Below are 13477 nucleotides of genomic sequence, written 5' to 3' on the forward strand. Positions count from 1 at the left end.
CGAACATGAAACTAGTTAAGTAGCTTGCTTAGTAATACCCTTTTCGCGAACATGAAACTAGTTAAGTAGCTTGCTTAGTAATACCCTTTCCGCGAATATGAAACTAGTTAAGTAGCTTGCTTACCCTTTTCGCGAACATGAAACTAGTTAAGTAGCTTGCTTAGTAATACCCTTTTCGCGAACATGAAACTAGTTAAGTAGCTTGCTTACCCTTTTCGCGAACATGAAACTAGTTAAGTAGCTTGCTTAGTAATACCCTTTTCGCGAATATGAAACTAGTTAGGTAACTTGCTTACCCTTTTCGCGAACATGAAACTAGTTAAGAAGCTTGCTTACCCTTTTCGCGAATATGAAACTAGTTAAGTAGCTTGCTTACCCTTTTCGCGAATATGAAACTAGTTAAGTAGCTTGCTTACCCTTTTCGCGAATATGAAACTAGTTAAGTAGCTTGCTTAGTAATACCCTTTTCGCGAACATGAAACTAGTTAAGTAGCTTGCTTATCCTTTTCGCGAACATGAAACTAGTTAAGTAGCTTGCTTAGTAATACCCTTTCCGCGAATATGAAACTAGTTAAGTAGCTTGCTTACCCTTTTCGCGAATATGAAACTAGTTAAGTAGCTTGCTTAGTAATACCCTTTCCGCGAATATGAAACTAGTTAAGTAGCTTGCTTACCCTTTTCGCGAACATGAAACTAGTTAAGTAGCTTGCTTAGTAATACCCTTTTCGCGAACATGAAACTAGTTAAGTAGCTTGCTTATCCTTTTCGCGAACATGAAACTAGTTAAGTAGCTTGCTTAGTAATACCCTTTTCGCGAATATGAAACTAGTTAAGTAACTTGCTTACCCTTTTCGCGAACATGAAACTAGTTAAGTAGCTTGCTTACCCTTTTCGCGATTATGAAACCAGTTAAGTAGCTTGCTTACCCTTTTCGCGAACATGAAACTAGTTAAGTAGCTTGCTTACCCTTTTCGCGAACATGAAACTAGTTAAGTAGCTTGCTTAGTAATACCCTTTTCGCAAACATGAAACTAGTTAAGTAGCTTGCTTAGTAATACCCTTTTCGCGAATATGAAACTAGTTAAGTAGCTTGCTTACCCTTTTCGCGAACATGAAACTAGTTAAGTAGCTTGCTTACCCTTTTCGCGAACATGAAACTAGTTAAGAAGCTTGCTTACCCTTTTCGCGAATATGAAACTAGTTAAGTAGCTTGCTTACCCTTTTCGCGAACATGAAACTAGTTAAGTAGCTTGCTTACCCTTTTCGCGAATATGAAACTAGTTAAGTAGCTTGCTTACCCTTTTCGCGAATATGAAACTAGTTAAGTAGCTTGCTTACCCTTTTCGCGAATATGAAACTAGCTAAGTAGCTTGCTTAGTAATACCCTTTTCGCGAACATGAAACTAGTTAAGTAGCTTGCTTACCCTTTTCGCGAACATGAAACTAGTTAAGTAGCTTGCTTAGTAATACCCTTTTCGCGAATATGAAACTAGTTAGGTAACTTGCTTACCCTTTTCGCGAACATGAAACTAGTTAAGAAGCTTGCTTACCCTTTTCGCGAATATGAAACTAGTTAAGTAGCTTGCTTACCCTTTTCGCGAATATGAAACTAGTTAAGTAGCCTGCTTACCCTTTTCGCGAATATGAAACAAGTTAAGTAGCTTGCTTAGTAATACCCTTTTCGCGAATATGAAACTAGTTAAGTAGCTTGCTTACCCTTTTCGCGAACATGAAACTAGTTAAGTAGCTTGCTTAGTAATACCCTTTTCGCGAACATGAAACTAGTTAAGTAGCTTGCTTACCCTTTTTCGCGAATATGAAACCAGTTAAGTAGCTTGCTTAGTAATACCCTTTTCGCGAACATGAAACTAGTTAAGTAGCTTGCTTACCCTTTTCGCGAACATGAAACTAGTTAAGTAGCTTGCTTAGTAATACCCTTTTCGCGATCATGAAACTAGTTAAGTAGCTTGCTTACCCTTTTCGCGAACATGAAACTAGTTAAGTAGCTTGCTTAGTAATACCCTTTTCGCGAATATGAAACTAGTTAAGTAGCTTGCTTACCCTTTTCGCGAACATGAAACTAGTTAAGTAGCTTGCTTACCCTTTTCGCGAACATGAAACTAGTTAAGAACCTTGCTTACCCTTTTCGCGAATATGAAACTAGTTAAGTAGCTTGCTTAGTAATACCCTTTTTGCGAACATGAAACTAGTTAAGTAGCTTGCTTACCCTTTTCGCGAATATGAATCCAGTTAAGTAGCTTGCTTAGTAATACCCTTTTCGCGAATATGAAACTAGTTAAGTAGCTTGCTTACCCTTTTCGCGAACATGAAACTAGTTAAGTAGCTTGCTTAGTAATACCCTTTTCGCGAACATGAAACTAGTTAAGTAGCTTGCTTATCCTTTTCGCGAACATGAAACTAGTTAAGTAGCTTGCTTAGTAATACCCTTTTCGCGAATATGAAACTAGTTAAGTAGCTTGCTTACCCTTTTCGCGATTATGAAACCAGTTAAGTAGCTTGCTTACCCTTTTCGCGAACATGAAACTAGTTAAGTAGCTTGCTTACCCTTTTCGCGAACAAGAAAACCAGTTAAGTAGCTTGCTTACCCTTTTCGCGAACATGAAACTAGTTAAGTAGCTTGCTTACCCTTTTCGCGAACATGAAACCAGTTAAGTAGCTTGCTTACCCTTTTCGCGAACATGAAACCAGTTAAGTAGCTTGCTTACCCTTTTCGCGAACACGAAACTAGTTAAGTAGCTTGCTTACCCTTTTCGCGAACATGAAACCAGTTAAGTAGGCAAATCAGTGGAAGAGAATTGGCTACATTCACATAATTTGTTTGAGGAAACACCCCATTTTCACTTCGAATGAGGAGAGGTACAAGATATTATTTGATGTCAGATTTCATAATAAATTAGGGCGGTCGGTAGCCGAGTGGTTAAAGTGTTTGCTCGTCACACCGAAGACCCGTGTTCAATTCCCAACATGGGTACATGGGTACGGTGTCCCCCGCCGTGATATTGCTGGAATATTGCTAAAAGAGGCGTAAAACAATACTAACTCACACGAATCTAGGATTTAAACAAAAATAATTATGAAATAGGACAATTGCCAGTCATATCTCCCTGTAGACGCACCTGTCAAATGATCTGCAAGATTATCTCTGAGACAGCCTCATATCTGTGAGACGGAGAACATAGTGTCAACTAAACTGTATTGTACAAGGAGGCATCATGGCTGTGGTGGTTCTGTTTCTGTGTATTTTGCTGGCTGGGTCACTTTCGGGGCTTATTCTGCCCATGACAACGCCAGTCGGTAGTACTGACATGGCCAGTCTTTTGAGTCACGTCTCTCTGCTGGAACAGAATATGGCCAGTCTCCAGACAACCACTGCACAGCTTCAAACGGACTTACAGGTGACAAAGAACAAGCTTCAGAACACACAGTCAGAGCTACAGAGTACGAAGAAAGACCTCCAGTCTACTCAGGCAGAATTACAGACGATGAAGAGGGAAGAAGAAAGAAGACTCGATAAGCTTGAGAAGGATGTAAATACAACGTCTTCTGGTGTGCATGGTGTCAGACAAGATCTTCAGGCCACCAGGTCAGATCTCAATGTGGTGGAGACGAACCTCAGTCTGACCAATTCCGAAATTTCAACTTTGAAAAGTAACATGTCTGGACTTGAAAAGCAATCCCTGGACAACAAGCAGGCTCTGACGCAGGTTTCACAAACGCTCGGTGAGTTGAAAACACTGCACTTCTGTTTAAATGTCACTGTTAACCCAGGTCCATTTCAAATGAATATATATGAACGAAAACATGAATTACCGGCAAAAGAAAGTATACACTTCAAAATTGGATTTGATCAAAAAAGTTCAAACGTTATTATGCGTTACCAGGCTGAAAAGGTGCACTTGCAGCAGTGAAAAGTCGCTAAACACCTTTTTCCCAGGTACTCGTAAGAACGCACGTGAAAAGAATTATATAAATTGCAATCACAGGTAAAACATCACAGGTAATGGAAAAGCACAAAGATTAACATCACAATAGAGATGGGGTACTTAAGAATGAGGGAAATGTGTGCCAACCTCATCCAGATTGACAGAAACTTCAACTGTACAGACCCGTGAAGATCCGGGGTAGAATAGGTCTTCAGCAACCCATGCTTGCCGTAAAAGGTGGCTACGCTTGTCGTAAAAGGCGACTAAAGGGATCGGGTGGTAAGGTTCGCTGACTTGGTTGATGCATGTCATCGATCCCAATTGCGTGGATCGATGCTCATGATATCAATCACTGGATTGTCTGGTCCAGACTTGATTATTTACAGACCGCCGTCATATAGCTGGAGTATTGCTGAGTGCGGCGTTAAACAACAAACCAACCAACAAACCAATCAACTGTACACGTGCGGAAGTTTGGACTTCACAGGCAAACTGGCAGAACACAGACAGGTCAAGATCAACCAGACAACAAGTGATGACCACAGGATGACCGTATTTCGTCACAGCGACAGCATTGAGACGCTGCATAAGTCGACGCACTATGCTGCGACGTTTCTGTTGTGCAGATATTCGAAGCTTTACATCCGTTGGAATGACCTTGACCCACAATCATTGACGTTGAAGACGGCACTGGACAAGGACAGTGTAACGCTGGCAGAGAATGTTTTATGGAATCTGTTTTAGCGGATAACCAAGACTAGCTATTCTCTTGCAATGAGGTATTATATGTTTTTTGACGAAAGCAGATTCGGCTTATTCCATAATGATGATCGAATTCGGGTTTATCAGAAACTGGCGTCAGAAGTGCATCTGTATGTTGGGGGTAGGGTGGTGGTTTGGTGACGATTTGTGGCAACCAACGGACGGAACTTGTCATTATCAACGACCTCAACGACCATATCTATAGGGAGGACTTTGTCAACCCGTGTGGTTACAAATCCGTCGCCGTCAGCAACAGCGAACACTGTTAAAGCACGACAACGTGAGGCCGCACACTCCACCATCAAACATGGGTGTATACGTTCTTTTGTCCGCCGTTTTTGTCATCGAAACTTGAATAGATATTTGGAATATTTCATGACATCAACAATATATTTGTCAACGTCGATCTATCGATCACGGATATTCTCGTACACCAACTATCACTAGCAGATAATACAACCATATAGTTGAATGGCAGCATTTTTGTCAAGACATCAAGAGGAAAGCGAAATAATAATGGACAGAAAAGAGTATCAGATGTGCTTAATGTTTGGTAATGTCAAAGTTCTGGATTGAGAGATAGTCATTCTTAATATGTGGTACTGTTACTGAGTTATCAAACAAACTGGAACATATATAAACATCAAAATCACTAAAACCCTGTGATTGTATATTATTTAGGAAATAAATTAGTCAAGCGTATTGTTGTCACTATGTATCTAACCTGGCACACCTTCAATGGACGAGGGGCGATCGGGTAGCTTAGTGGTTAAAGCGTTCGCTCGTCACGCCGAAGACCCGGGTTCGATTCCCGACATGGGTACAATGTGTAAAGCCCTTTTCTGGTGTCCCCCGCCGTGATATTGCTGGAATATTGCTAAAAACGGCGTAAAACCATAATCAATCCTGAACTTGAGTAATTTTTTAACATTTGTTTGTGACCTCTTTTCCGCACGTTTTAAGATAGTTGGCCTATGTGCCAAGAGAGCAACAACTGCTCTTGTCCTAATGGCAGAATGGTGTTTTTAAATTTGAGGTAATATAACTGTAGATTAGATAAGTCTTATTATAATTTGAAACCGAGTGCTATAATTCTAACATAATTTACATCTTGCGTTCTGATTCGTCGGGTATCGAATCTATGCTAACCACCGGGTATTGATTACACATCTCATCTGTCGAACTTTATGGCGTCATAATAGTTGGTAGGTGAATTAGATTAAAACATAACACAGGTTGCTCCAGTTTCTCGGGGATGTCAATTTGAATACGTAGTCGGTTTCAAATGATAAATTTTACGGTAATTGGACACTGAATAAAACCCGCATATCTGAAAACTTATGTCTATCGACATTGTAAACAATAATAGTTATAAGCCGTCTTCTGTCTGTCTGTCAATTTAAGAACTGTGATTAAGAAAAAATATAAAACGCGGAAATCTGAAAACAAATAATGTTTATCTCTTAGTCGAGTAACTATCCTACTAACCTTGTATGAATCCCCCTCACACACGATGTCTTTAAAGCAACACCAAGCTACCTGAGGTAGAGGTCAAACGAACATATCAAGGCATGGTGAAAACATCTGCTTACCGTTGTCAGCGAGGTGAGGTGAAATGGTCTAAGTCATTTCATTTCGAACCTTCAAATTCTGTTTTCACATGTTACCATGTCTGTAATTCAACGTTCAGGTATAATACGTGAAATTTTAGCATCAAGTAATTGTTCCTGGGATTCAATAACTGTCTATTAATTCGTACATCTGATCGGGTGGTCTCCCATATTCTCCCAGAGAAACCGATAGATCTCTCTTTGTTACCTGCAAGACTGTTTGTAGCGCCAGGTTAAAATAGGTCATCAGCACTCTACTGTCATTTCTCTGAGGCGACAAAATGTATTGGGTAGTTGGGATTTGTTTGTTTGTTGTTTAACGCCGCACTCTGCAATATTCCAGATATGTGACGGCGGTCTGTAAATACTCGAGTCCAGACCAGACTATATCCAGTGATTGACATCTACTAACTTTGTACGAATCCCCTATCACACACGACATCACCCCTGTCTTTAAAGCAACGCCAAGCTACCTGGGGTGAAATGTGGGTTATAAAGCGGGAAGTACAATGATTGCTACAAAAGTGAAGAGCATCTTGCATCCCCTTCAGTAACGCCAGATATAAAGACGACATTGTGCTCAGGCAATCGCACATCATGAGAAAATAATAAAAGATGCACTGAAGCGTGTGCGTGCGTGCGTTGGTTTGTTGTTTAACGCCGCACTCAGCAATATTCCAGCTATATGACGGCGGTCTGTAAATAATCGAGTCTTGACCAGACATCCAGTGAATGACATCATGAGCATCGATCCGCGCAATTGGGATACAATGACATGCATCAACCAAGTCAGCGGGCCTGACCACCCGATCCCGTTAGTCGCCTCTTACGACAGGCATGGTCGGGTTTGTGTTGCTGCTTGTCCTACTGCGGACTAATGACAACACAGATTTATTTACCTCTTCATGCCCAGACCAAGACAGAGTAACAACAGTACTGGATTTTAAAGGCAGGATCGAACCACCGACCTTCCGGTCATACACGTTCTCTATCAGACAACGAGGGTCCATCAGCTATGGCGTGGTTTTCACTGACGTTGTTGATGTACATTTTAATTTCCTATCTTATCAAACAATTTCAAATATAGTTACATTTAGTCGACATTTTTTACCAGCGTCAGTTGCCATTCGGGACTTATATCTGGCTCGCTGACAAGTTGGGTCCTCCCTGCTGACATTTTGTGCATAACCCCCACACAAGTACATGTACCTGAGGAATCTGACACACACCCTTTGTGATCACGTGTTGTTCTGAGACAGGGGGAATGGGTGGCCCAGTCGTCTAAGGCAGCGCGATTCACAGTGCAGAGTTGCGTCCCTTGGGCACGCCAGAACTCTATGATTGTGGGTTCGAATCCCGGTTCGCCCCGATTATGTTTCTAGCTTTGTCAGCACCATACCCGTGCTCGTGGGTTTCACCGAAGTTGTAAACGTCATTTCTTTTCTTGGAAGCAGTTGTTGGCAGTTAGGCAACAATTTGAAAATTGGAAAGAGGCGGACGTGCCAGTTTTAACAAGATTGAAATTTGAAGTGACAGTGGAGGATACTGATTGTCGAATCTGAACCCTGCAGAATCGAAGAATGGTATTTCTTCGGAACGGCCGACGAGTCAGTGTTTTAACTCATCAAGGACTATTGATAAGGACCAGTGAGTGAGATTGATGATTCCACGTGCCTCTACCCCGGCAAGCGACAAAAGTGTGACAGTGGAGGCCCAAACGCAATGATTTGTGTAAATGCGACTAACTTAGGATTCCTTGGAAATTGTTTTCGTCATTTGGGACGGAGGATAGTTTCAAAGTGGTTTAAGAGTGTACCAACATGGATCACCAGCAGTGACAGTTTTGCGGGGAAGCTAGTAGAAAGCAAGGTTCTGGTGGTTCAATTGTGACATGTATTTATTTAACGATGCAATGGGGCACGAGGGAGTACGAGTGGCCTAAATTCGGGCCCCTGGATGACTTTTGGTGGATTCCGAAAGGGTCATTGTGGTGGGGGGTGTGTGTGTGTGTGGGGGGGGGGGGGGGGTGTGGGGGGGGGGGGGGGGTGTGGGGGGTGGGGTGGGGTGGGGGGGGTTGCAAGTTGCACAAAGCGATCTTAGAGCTAAGATGATCGTAACTCCCATACTTTAACATAGGCTTACAATAGTCGTAGCACTAACATCGCTTTGTGCAAGTGGGCCCTGGTGGTATAAGCGTTTTCCAAGTGCCTGTGAATCTGATTTTACATCTAATTTTATTTTATTACACACCTTCTCCAAATCTGACTTACTGCCCAATGATATGTTCTTTATTTAAAACATTTATACATTCTAAACATGTTCAGATTATTTGGATAATACACAATGTCGCATTTTGTCGTTTAGATTAGACCAAATGTATATTCCGTTTAGGATTTATACATATTCCTTAACATATTTATATCAAAACATGTCTTGCTGAACACTCTAAACACATCTTTACAGCATTGATATAATTTCAATTCACTAAAACATTTTTACACGAATATACATTAGGGCTGAAACGATATCCCGGGACACCGATGCATCGCGATTCACTCCATACGATACGGTGTGCGATTTGTGAGGTGCTGAATCTCGATTTTTCACGATACGTTTTTTCAAAGACGTATATATGTACGTCTTGTATTTTGTAATAAACTTTTATCACGAATACGTTTTAAATGTGTTTTAACTCTTTCAATGCCGTAGGCCGGTAAACCGGCCAAGAAGCATCGAGTCCCTAGGGTCCGTAGGCCGGTTAACCGGCCAAGCCGTAGTCACGTCAAAATAGTATATAGTTTTAAGAACCTACCTGTCATACCATTCATTTATTAAATCTATCACATCTCACAATGTCTGAAATACGTATTCTATTTCAATTTATCATTTTTTATCGATAGATTAAAAAGTTATTCACTATTTCCCGCAATGTCATTGAAAATATAATTCTCGGACTCACACTTCGACAACGGGTGCACATCGAACATGTCAAAGAGCAAAACAAAGACGTTTCAAGCAAATCTTTAAATATGTTATACAAAGTGATAAATAAAAGCAATAAAAATATATCTAAAAGTGGTCAAACTTACAGCTAAGTTATTATTTCCATCTTTTCATGCGATCGCGTGTAATGTTAGTCAAATGACATCTCGGCTTTCGTCGCCTCGATTTCAATGCCAAAATATATGCATGAAAAATCTTTGTCACAGCTTTTAACCTAAAATGATACATCCACGAAGCTCCATATTTATAATATAGATCGCGATTTCCTGCTTAAAACGTTCAGAATAACACGATTTAACCAAAATATTTCGTAAAAATCTGAAATTCATCGTACACGAGGATTTGTAATTTGATTGCCTGCCTCAAGTCACGTGCTCAATTTGACCAATCATGAACCTTATAGCAGATTTCGACAAGAAAGCGTCGTTAGAAACAATTTGTTATCCAATGAAATCTGATGTTATAGCAACGAAAAGACTCCAGGCAATGTCACGAGCGTGCAGATGAACAAACAAGCTTTCTTCGACGAACGTGTTATTCATACGAAGCTTTCAAAAACGGAGGTATCTCTTCATGTTACTGAGCGGACAGCCGCTGTTATCCGGAAATGGGTGAAAACAGATACTATTCATAATTCTTTTAAAAATATTTTAAAATAAATAAATAATGAAAATAAAAAAGAAATGATAAGTAGATCTTTTGAAATCTTATATTTGCCCCAAATCGTCAATTTTTCGCTTCTTTGGTCCTTAATTTGGACGTTATGAATGTGTTAGCTTACATTTTTTATAATTTACAACGAACTTAATTAAGTTGTCAATGCATTATTTAAATAATGTGATAAACATAACTTTCATCTTTATAAACACCAGGATTAGACCTTTCAAATGTTGTATAACATGGCTGTTGCTATAATTGTTTTTAATTGTTTTTTGCCTTTATGCATGAAAATGGCAAATCATTAGTTACTGGACACTGGTAAATTTAGTATTTACTCCTACCATCTAGTCACAACTTCCAAATATGTAGGACTGTTACTTTTGTGTTTGCTAGCCATTACATGGAAATCACAGATGATTTATTAAGTTAAATTACTCATTACAGTATATATTTTATGACTCATGAACATTCATTCACTTTCATTTAATTTTTCATTTTAATAAACTAAGTTATATTCATTTATCTCTTGTCTTCTCTTGTCACAATATGTTTCGTAGCGTATCGAGATACGTATCGAATCGTGATGTAAGTATCGAGATACGTATCGAATCGTGATGTAAGTATCGAGATACGTATCGTATCGTGACTTAGGTGTATCGTTGCAGCCCTAATATACATAGAAGCATGCTTTGATAGTTGCCTTATTTTAAACTTCAGTATCAAAGACCAGAACGGTGGCATTCCACCTAAACGAACCCCCTGTCTCAGCCGCTGCTCACAAACCCCTGAAATTCTATAACGTCAACCACAACGCCGGCTCTGGCTACAACAACATCACAGGGAAGTTCACCGCACCCGTCTCTGGAACCTACATGTTCTGGACACAGCTGCAGGTGAAGGGATATAACGAAGGCATGTACGTCCGCATCATGAAAGCAGGGATGGCGCTAGCGGCCGGGTACGTGGAAATACATTCGAGCATGAATACTGCTGATGCTTCTGCTGTAACTGTCGCCCATCTGGACAAGGAGGAGCAGGTGTGGGTGGTCCCATTGTACCAGAACGGGGCCTTGCTTACAAGATCTTATTTTGGTGGCGCTCTGCTATCAGTGGACTAATAATTGACCGTTGTTATGTGATGTGAATCAGTTTCAGTGATAACATTTCGTGATGGGGGTTCACTCTCGATTGTCAGACGTGCCAATCACCAGACAGGCCAGTGAAGAGTAACCAGTATCACTGTCTTACCTACTTATTTAATAAGCATCGCCCAACTATAAGCAGTGTAAGATTCTTCAACTAGTTAGGCGATACAGATTAACCAGATTGTGTAGTTTGTTTGTTTGTTGTTAACGCCACACTCAGCAATATTCCAGCTATATGACGGCGGTCTGTAAATAATCGAGTCTGGACCAGAGAAGCAAGTGACTTACATCATGAGCATTGATCCACGCAATTGGGATACGGTGACGTATCAACCAAGTCAGCGAGCCTCACCTCCTGATCCCGTTAGTCGCCTCTTACGACAAGCATAGTCGCCATTTATGGCAAGTATGGGTTGCTGAAGATTTATTCTACACCCGATCTTCACGGGTCTATTTGACGAAGTACATGATAAGACTTTTACTATTACATTTTAACACCACCGTCATATAGCTGGAATTTTGCTGTGTGTTGCATTAAACAAAACAAACAAACGTTTTCTTTGCAACTATTTTTGACAAGCAGTGGATGATGGGGAACGATTCTGTGTCTATCCTCTCTCTCTCTCTCTCTCTCTCTGCGTGCGTGCGCGTGTGCGTGCGTATGCGTGCGTAAGATTGGGAAGAGGGGAAAGGTGTTACAAAATATATATTTGTGAGTGGGATATTTTGACAGATCCACTGATATTTGTGATTGGTTAAATGTTGTTTAACACAGAAGTCTGGAAGACGTCATGTGTATGAGGGGACCAGTAAATACCGTAAATAACGTCTCGCCCCTGGTGAACACCTTTGCATTAAGATAGACATTACAGTTAACATATAGCTTCACAGTAACCATTCTAATTTGGGCACGCCAGAAACCTATGATTGTGGGTTCGAATCCCGGTTCGCCCCGATTATGTTTCTAGGTTTTCAGCACCATACCCGTGCTCGTGGGTTTCACCGAAGTGGTAAACGTCTGAGACCTGCATCACTTCGGGCTTTCCTCCCTCATTAAGCTGACACGCCGTGATATAACTTGAATACTGTTAAAAGCGGCGTTAAATCCAACTCACTCACTAACTCTATCAATACAGATGAAAGAAGATACCCAAAAGGGCATTTTGTCACCCCAACACCCAATGTATTAATAGCATTGATTACTTCGTCTCGTGGTGGTGTAGTTATCAGAAATATCAATGTCAGCTGTGTCGATTGCCTCTTGAACCGATTCCTCTGCAATGCACCAATGGCTCCAGCGCAGCGGTCGTCAGGGTGATCTTCCTCTAGACCTAAGAAGTCCTTTTGTCAGTGTACTACTGAGAACATCAGAGGGTTTCTAAGAATATACCTTATATGGACAACAGTCGGCTGTCAGCCGGTCAGTGTACCTGAAATTTTCGATTTAAAAAAAAAATATTTTTCGAAAAGACAGCATATAAACTTAATAAATAATCAAAATTTAAAATATAATCGAAGTAATGAGAAAAAACTTCGAATTTCGAAATTAAATAAACGTATAATTGAAATGATATATATAATTAGGCAAGCTAAATGTAGGGATGAGTGAGTGAGTTGGGTTTAACGCCGCTTTAACAGTAAGCGGCGTGTCAGCTTAATGTGGGAGGAAAGCCCGAAGTGATGCAGATTTCAGACGTTAACCACTTCGGTGAAACCCACGAGCACGGGTATGGTGCTGACACACCTAGAAACATATTTGGGGCGAACCGGGATTCGAACCCACAATCATAGGTTTCTGGCGTGCCGAAGGGACGCAACTCTGCACAGCGAATCACGGCGCCTAAGACGACTGGGCCACCCGTGCCCCCGCTAAATGTAGGAGCCGTCCGGAGTATATATACGTTTTATTTAGGAGACGAAACCATCCTTCATCCCCCTGATAGTATTCAGACATTAGTGACGCAGAATACCATGCAAACATGAACACCGTATACTTTGTCTAAACGTCACAAAATATTGCAGCACTGACGCTCATTGGTAAGCTCGGCTAACATTAGTTTGATAAGACCGCAGATTGTCAGCTGCACGAGGGAGAAACCCACAAACGGTGGCACAGGTCGTGAACATTTCTAATAGTTTTGTGAAATCTAAGAGTGCGTGTTTGGTTCAGACTGACCAAGGTTCATAACTTGCGTAATCGCGGTTCGAACTCACAATCTTAGACCCGCGTTACTTCTGGATTTACTACTACATTGTGGGCACGATATGATTGAAATATTGTTGAAGTGATGTACACAACACAACTGACTACAGTGTGGATATGGATTTCGGCTAGGGCTCGGACGAGTCCAAA

The 13477-nt window shown here is 40.9% G+C and overlaps 1 protein-coding gene across 1 annotated transcript; it reads left to right on the top strand.

Moving 5' to 3' along the window:
* Nucleotides 1-3179: 3179 nt before the first annotated feature.
* LOC124123169 lies at nt 3180-11408 on the top strand. Its single transcript, XM_046486443.2, has 2 exons — nt 3180-3741; nt 10697-11408. The coding sequence occupies exons 1-2, from the start codon at nt 3234-3236 to the stop codon at nt 11095-11097; spliced, it is 909 nt and encodes a 302-aa protein (XP_046342399.2). The 5' UTR covers nt 3180-3233; the 3' UTR covers nt 11098-11408.
* Nucleotides 11409-13477: the final 2069 nt, after the last annotated feature.

This window comes from Haliotis rufescens, unplaced genomic scaffold (assembly GCF_023055435.1).
Source record: "Haliotis rufescens isolate VD_foot unplaced genomic scaffold, xgHalRufe1.0.p SCAF_25, whole genome shotgun sequence".
In the NCBI taxonomy this organism is placed as follows: domain Eukaryota; kingdom Metazoa; phylum Mollusca; class Gastropoda; order Lepetellida; family Haliotidae; genus Haliotis; species Haliotis rufescens.

Excerpts from the sequence above, each read along its gene's own strand:
- LOC124123169 (XM_046486443.2), top strand. The coding sequence starts at position 3,234 with ATGGCTGTGGTGGTTCTGTTTCTGTGTATTTTGCTGGCTGGGTCACTT. Across the intron at positions 3,742-10,696 it reads GCAGGTTTCACAAACGCTCG|TATCAAAGACCAGAACGGTG; the intron begins GTGAGTTGAAAA and ends TTTAAACTTCAG.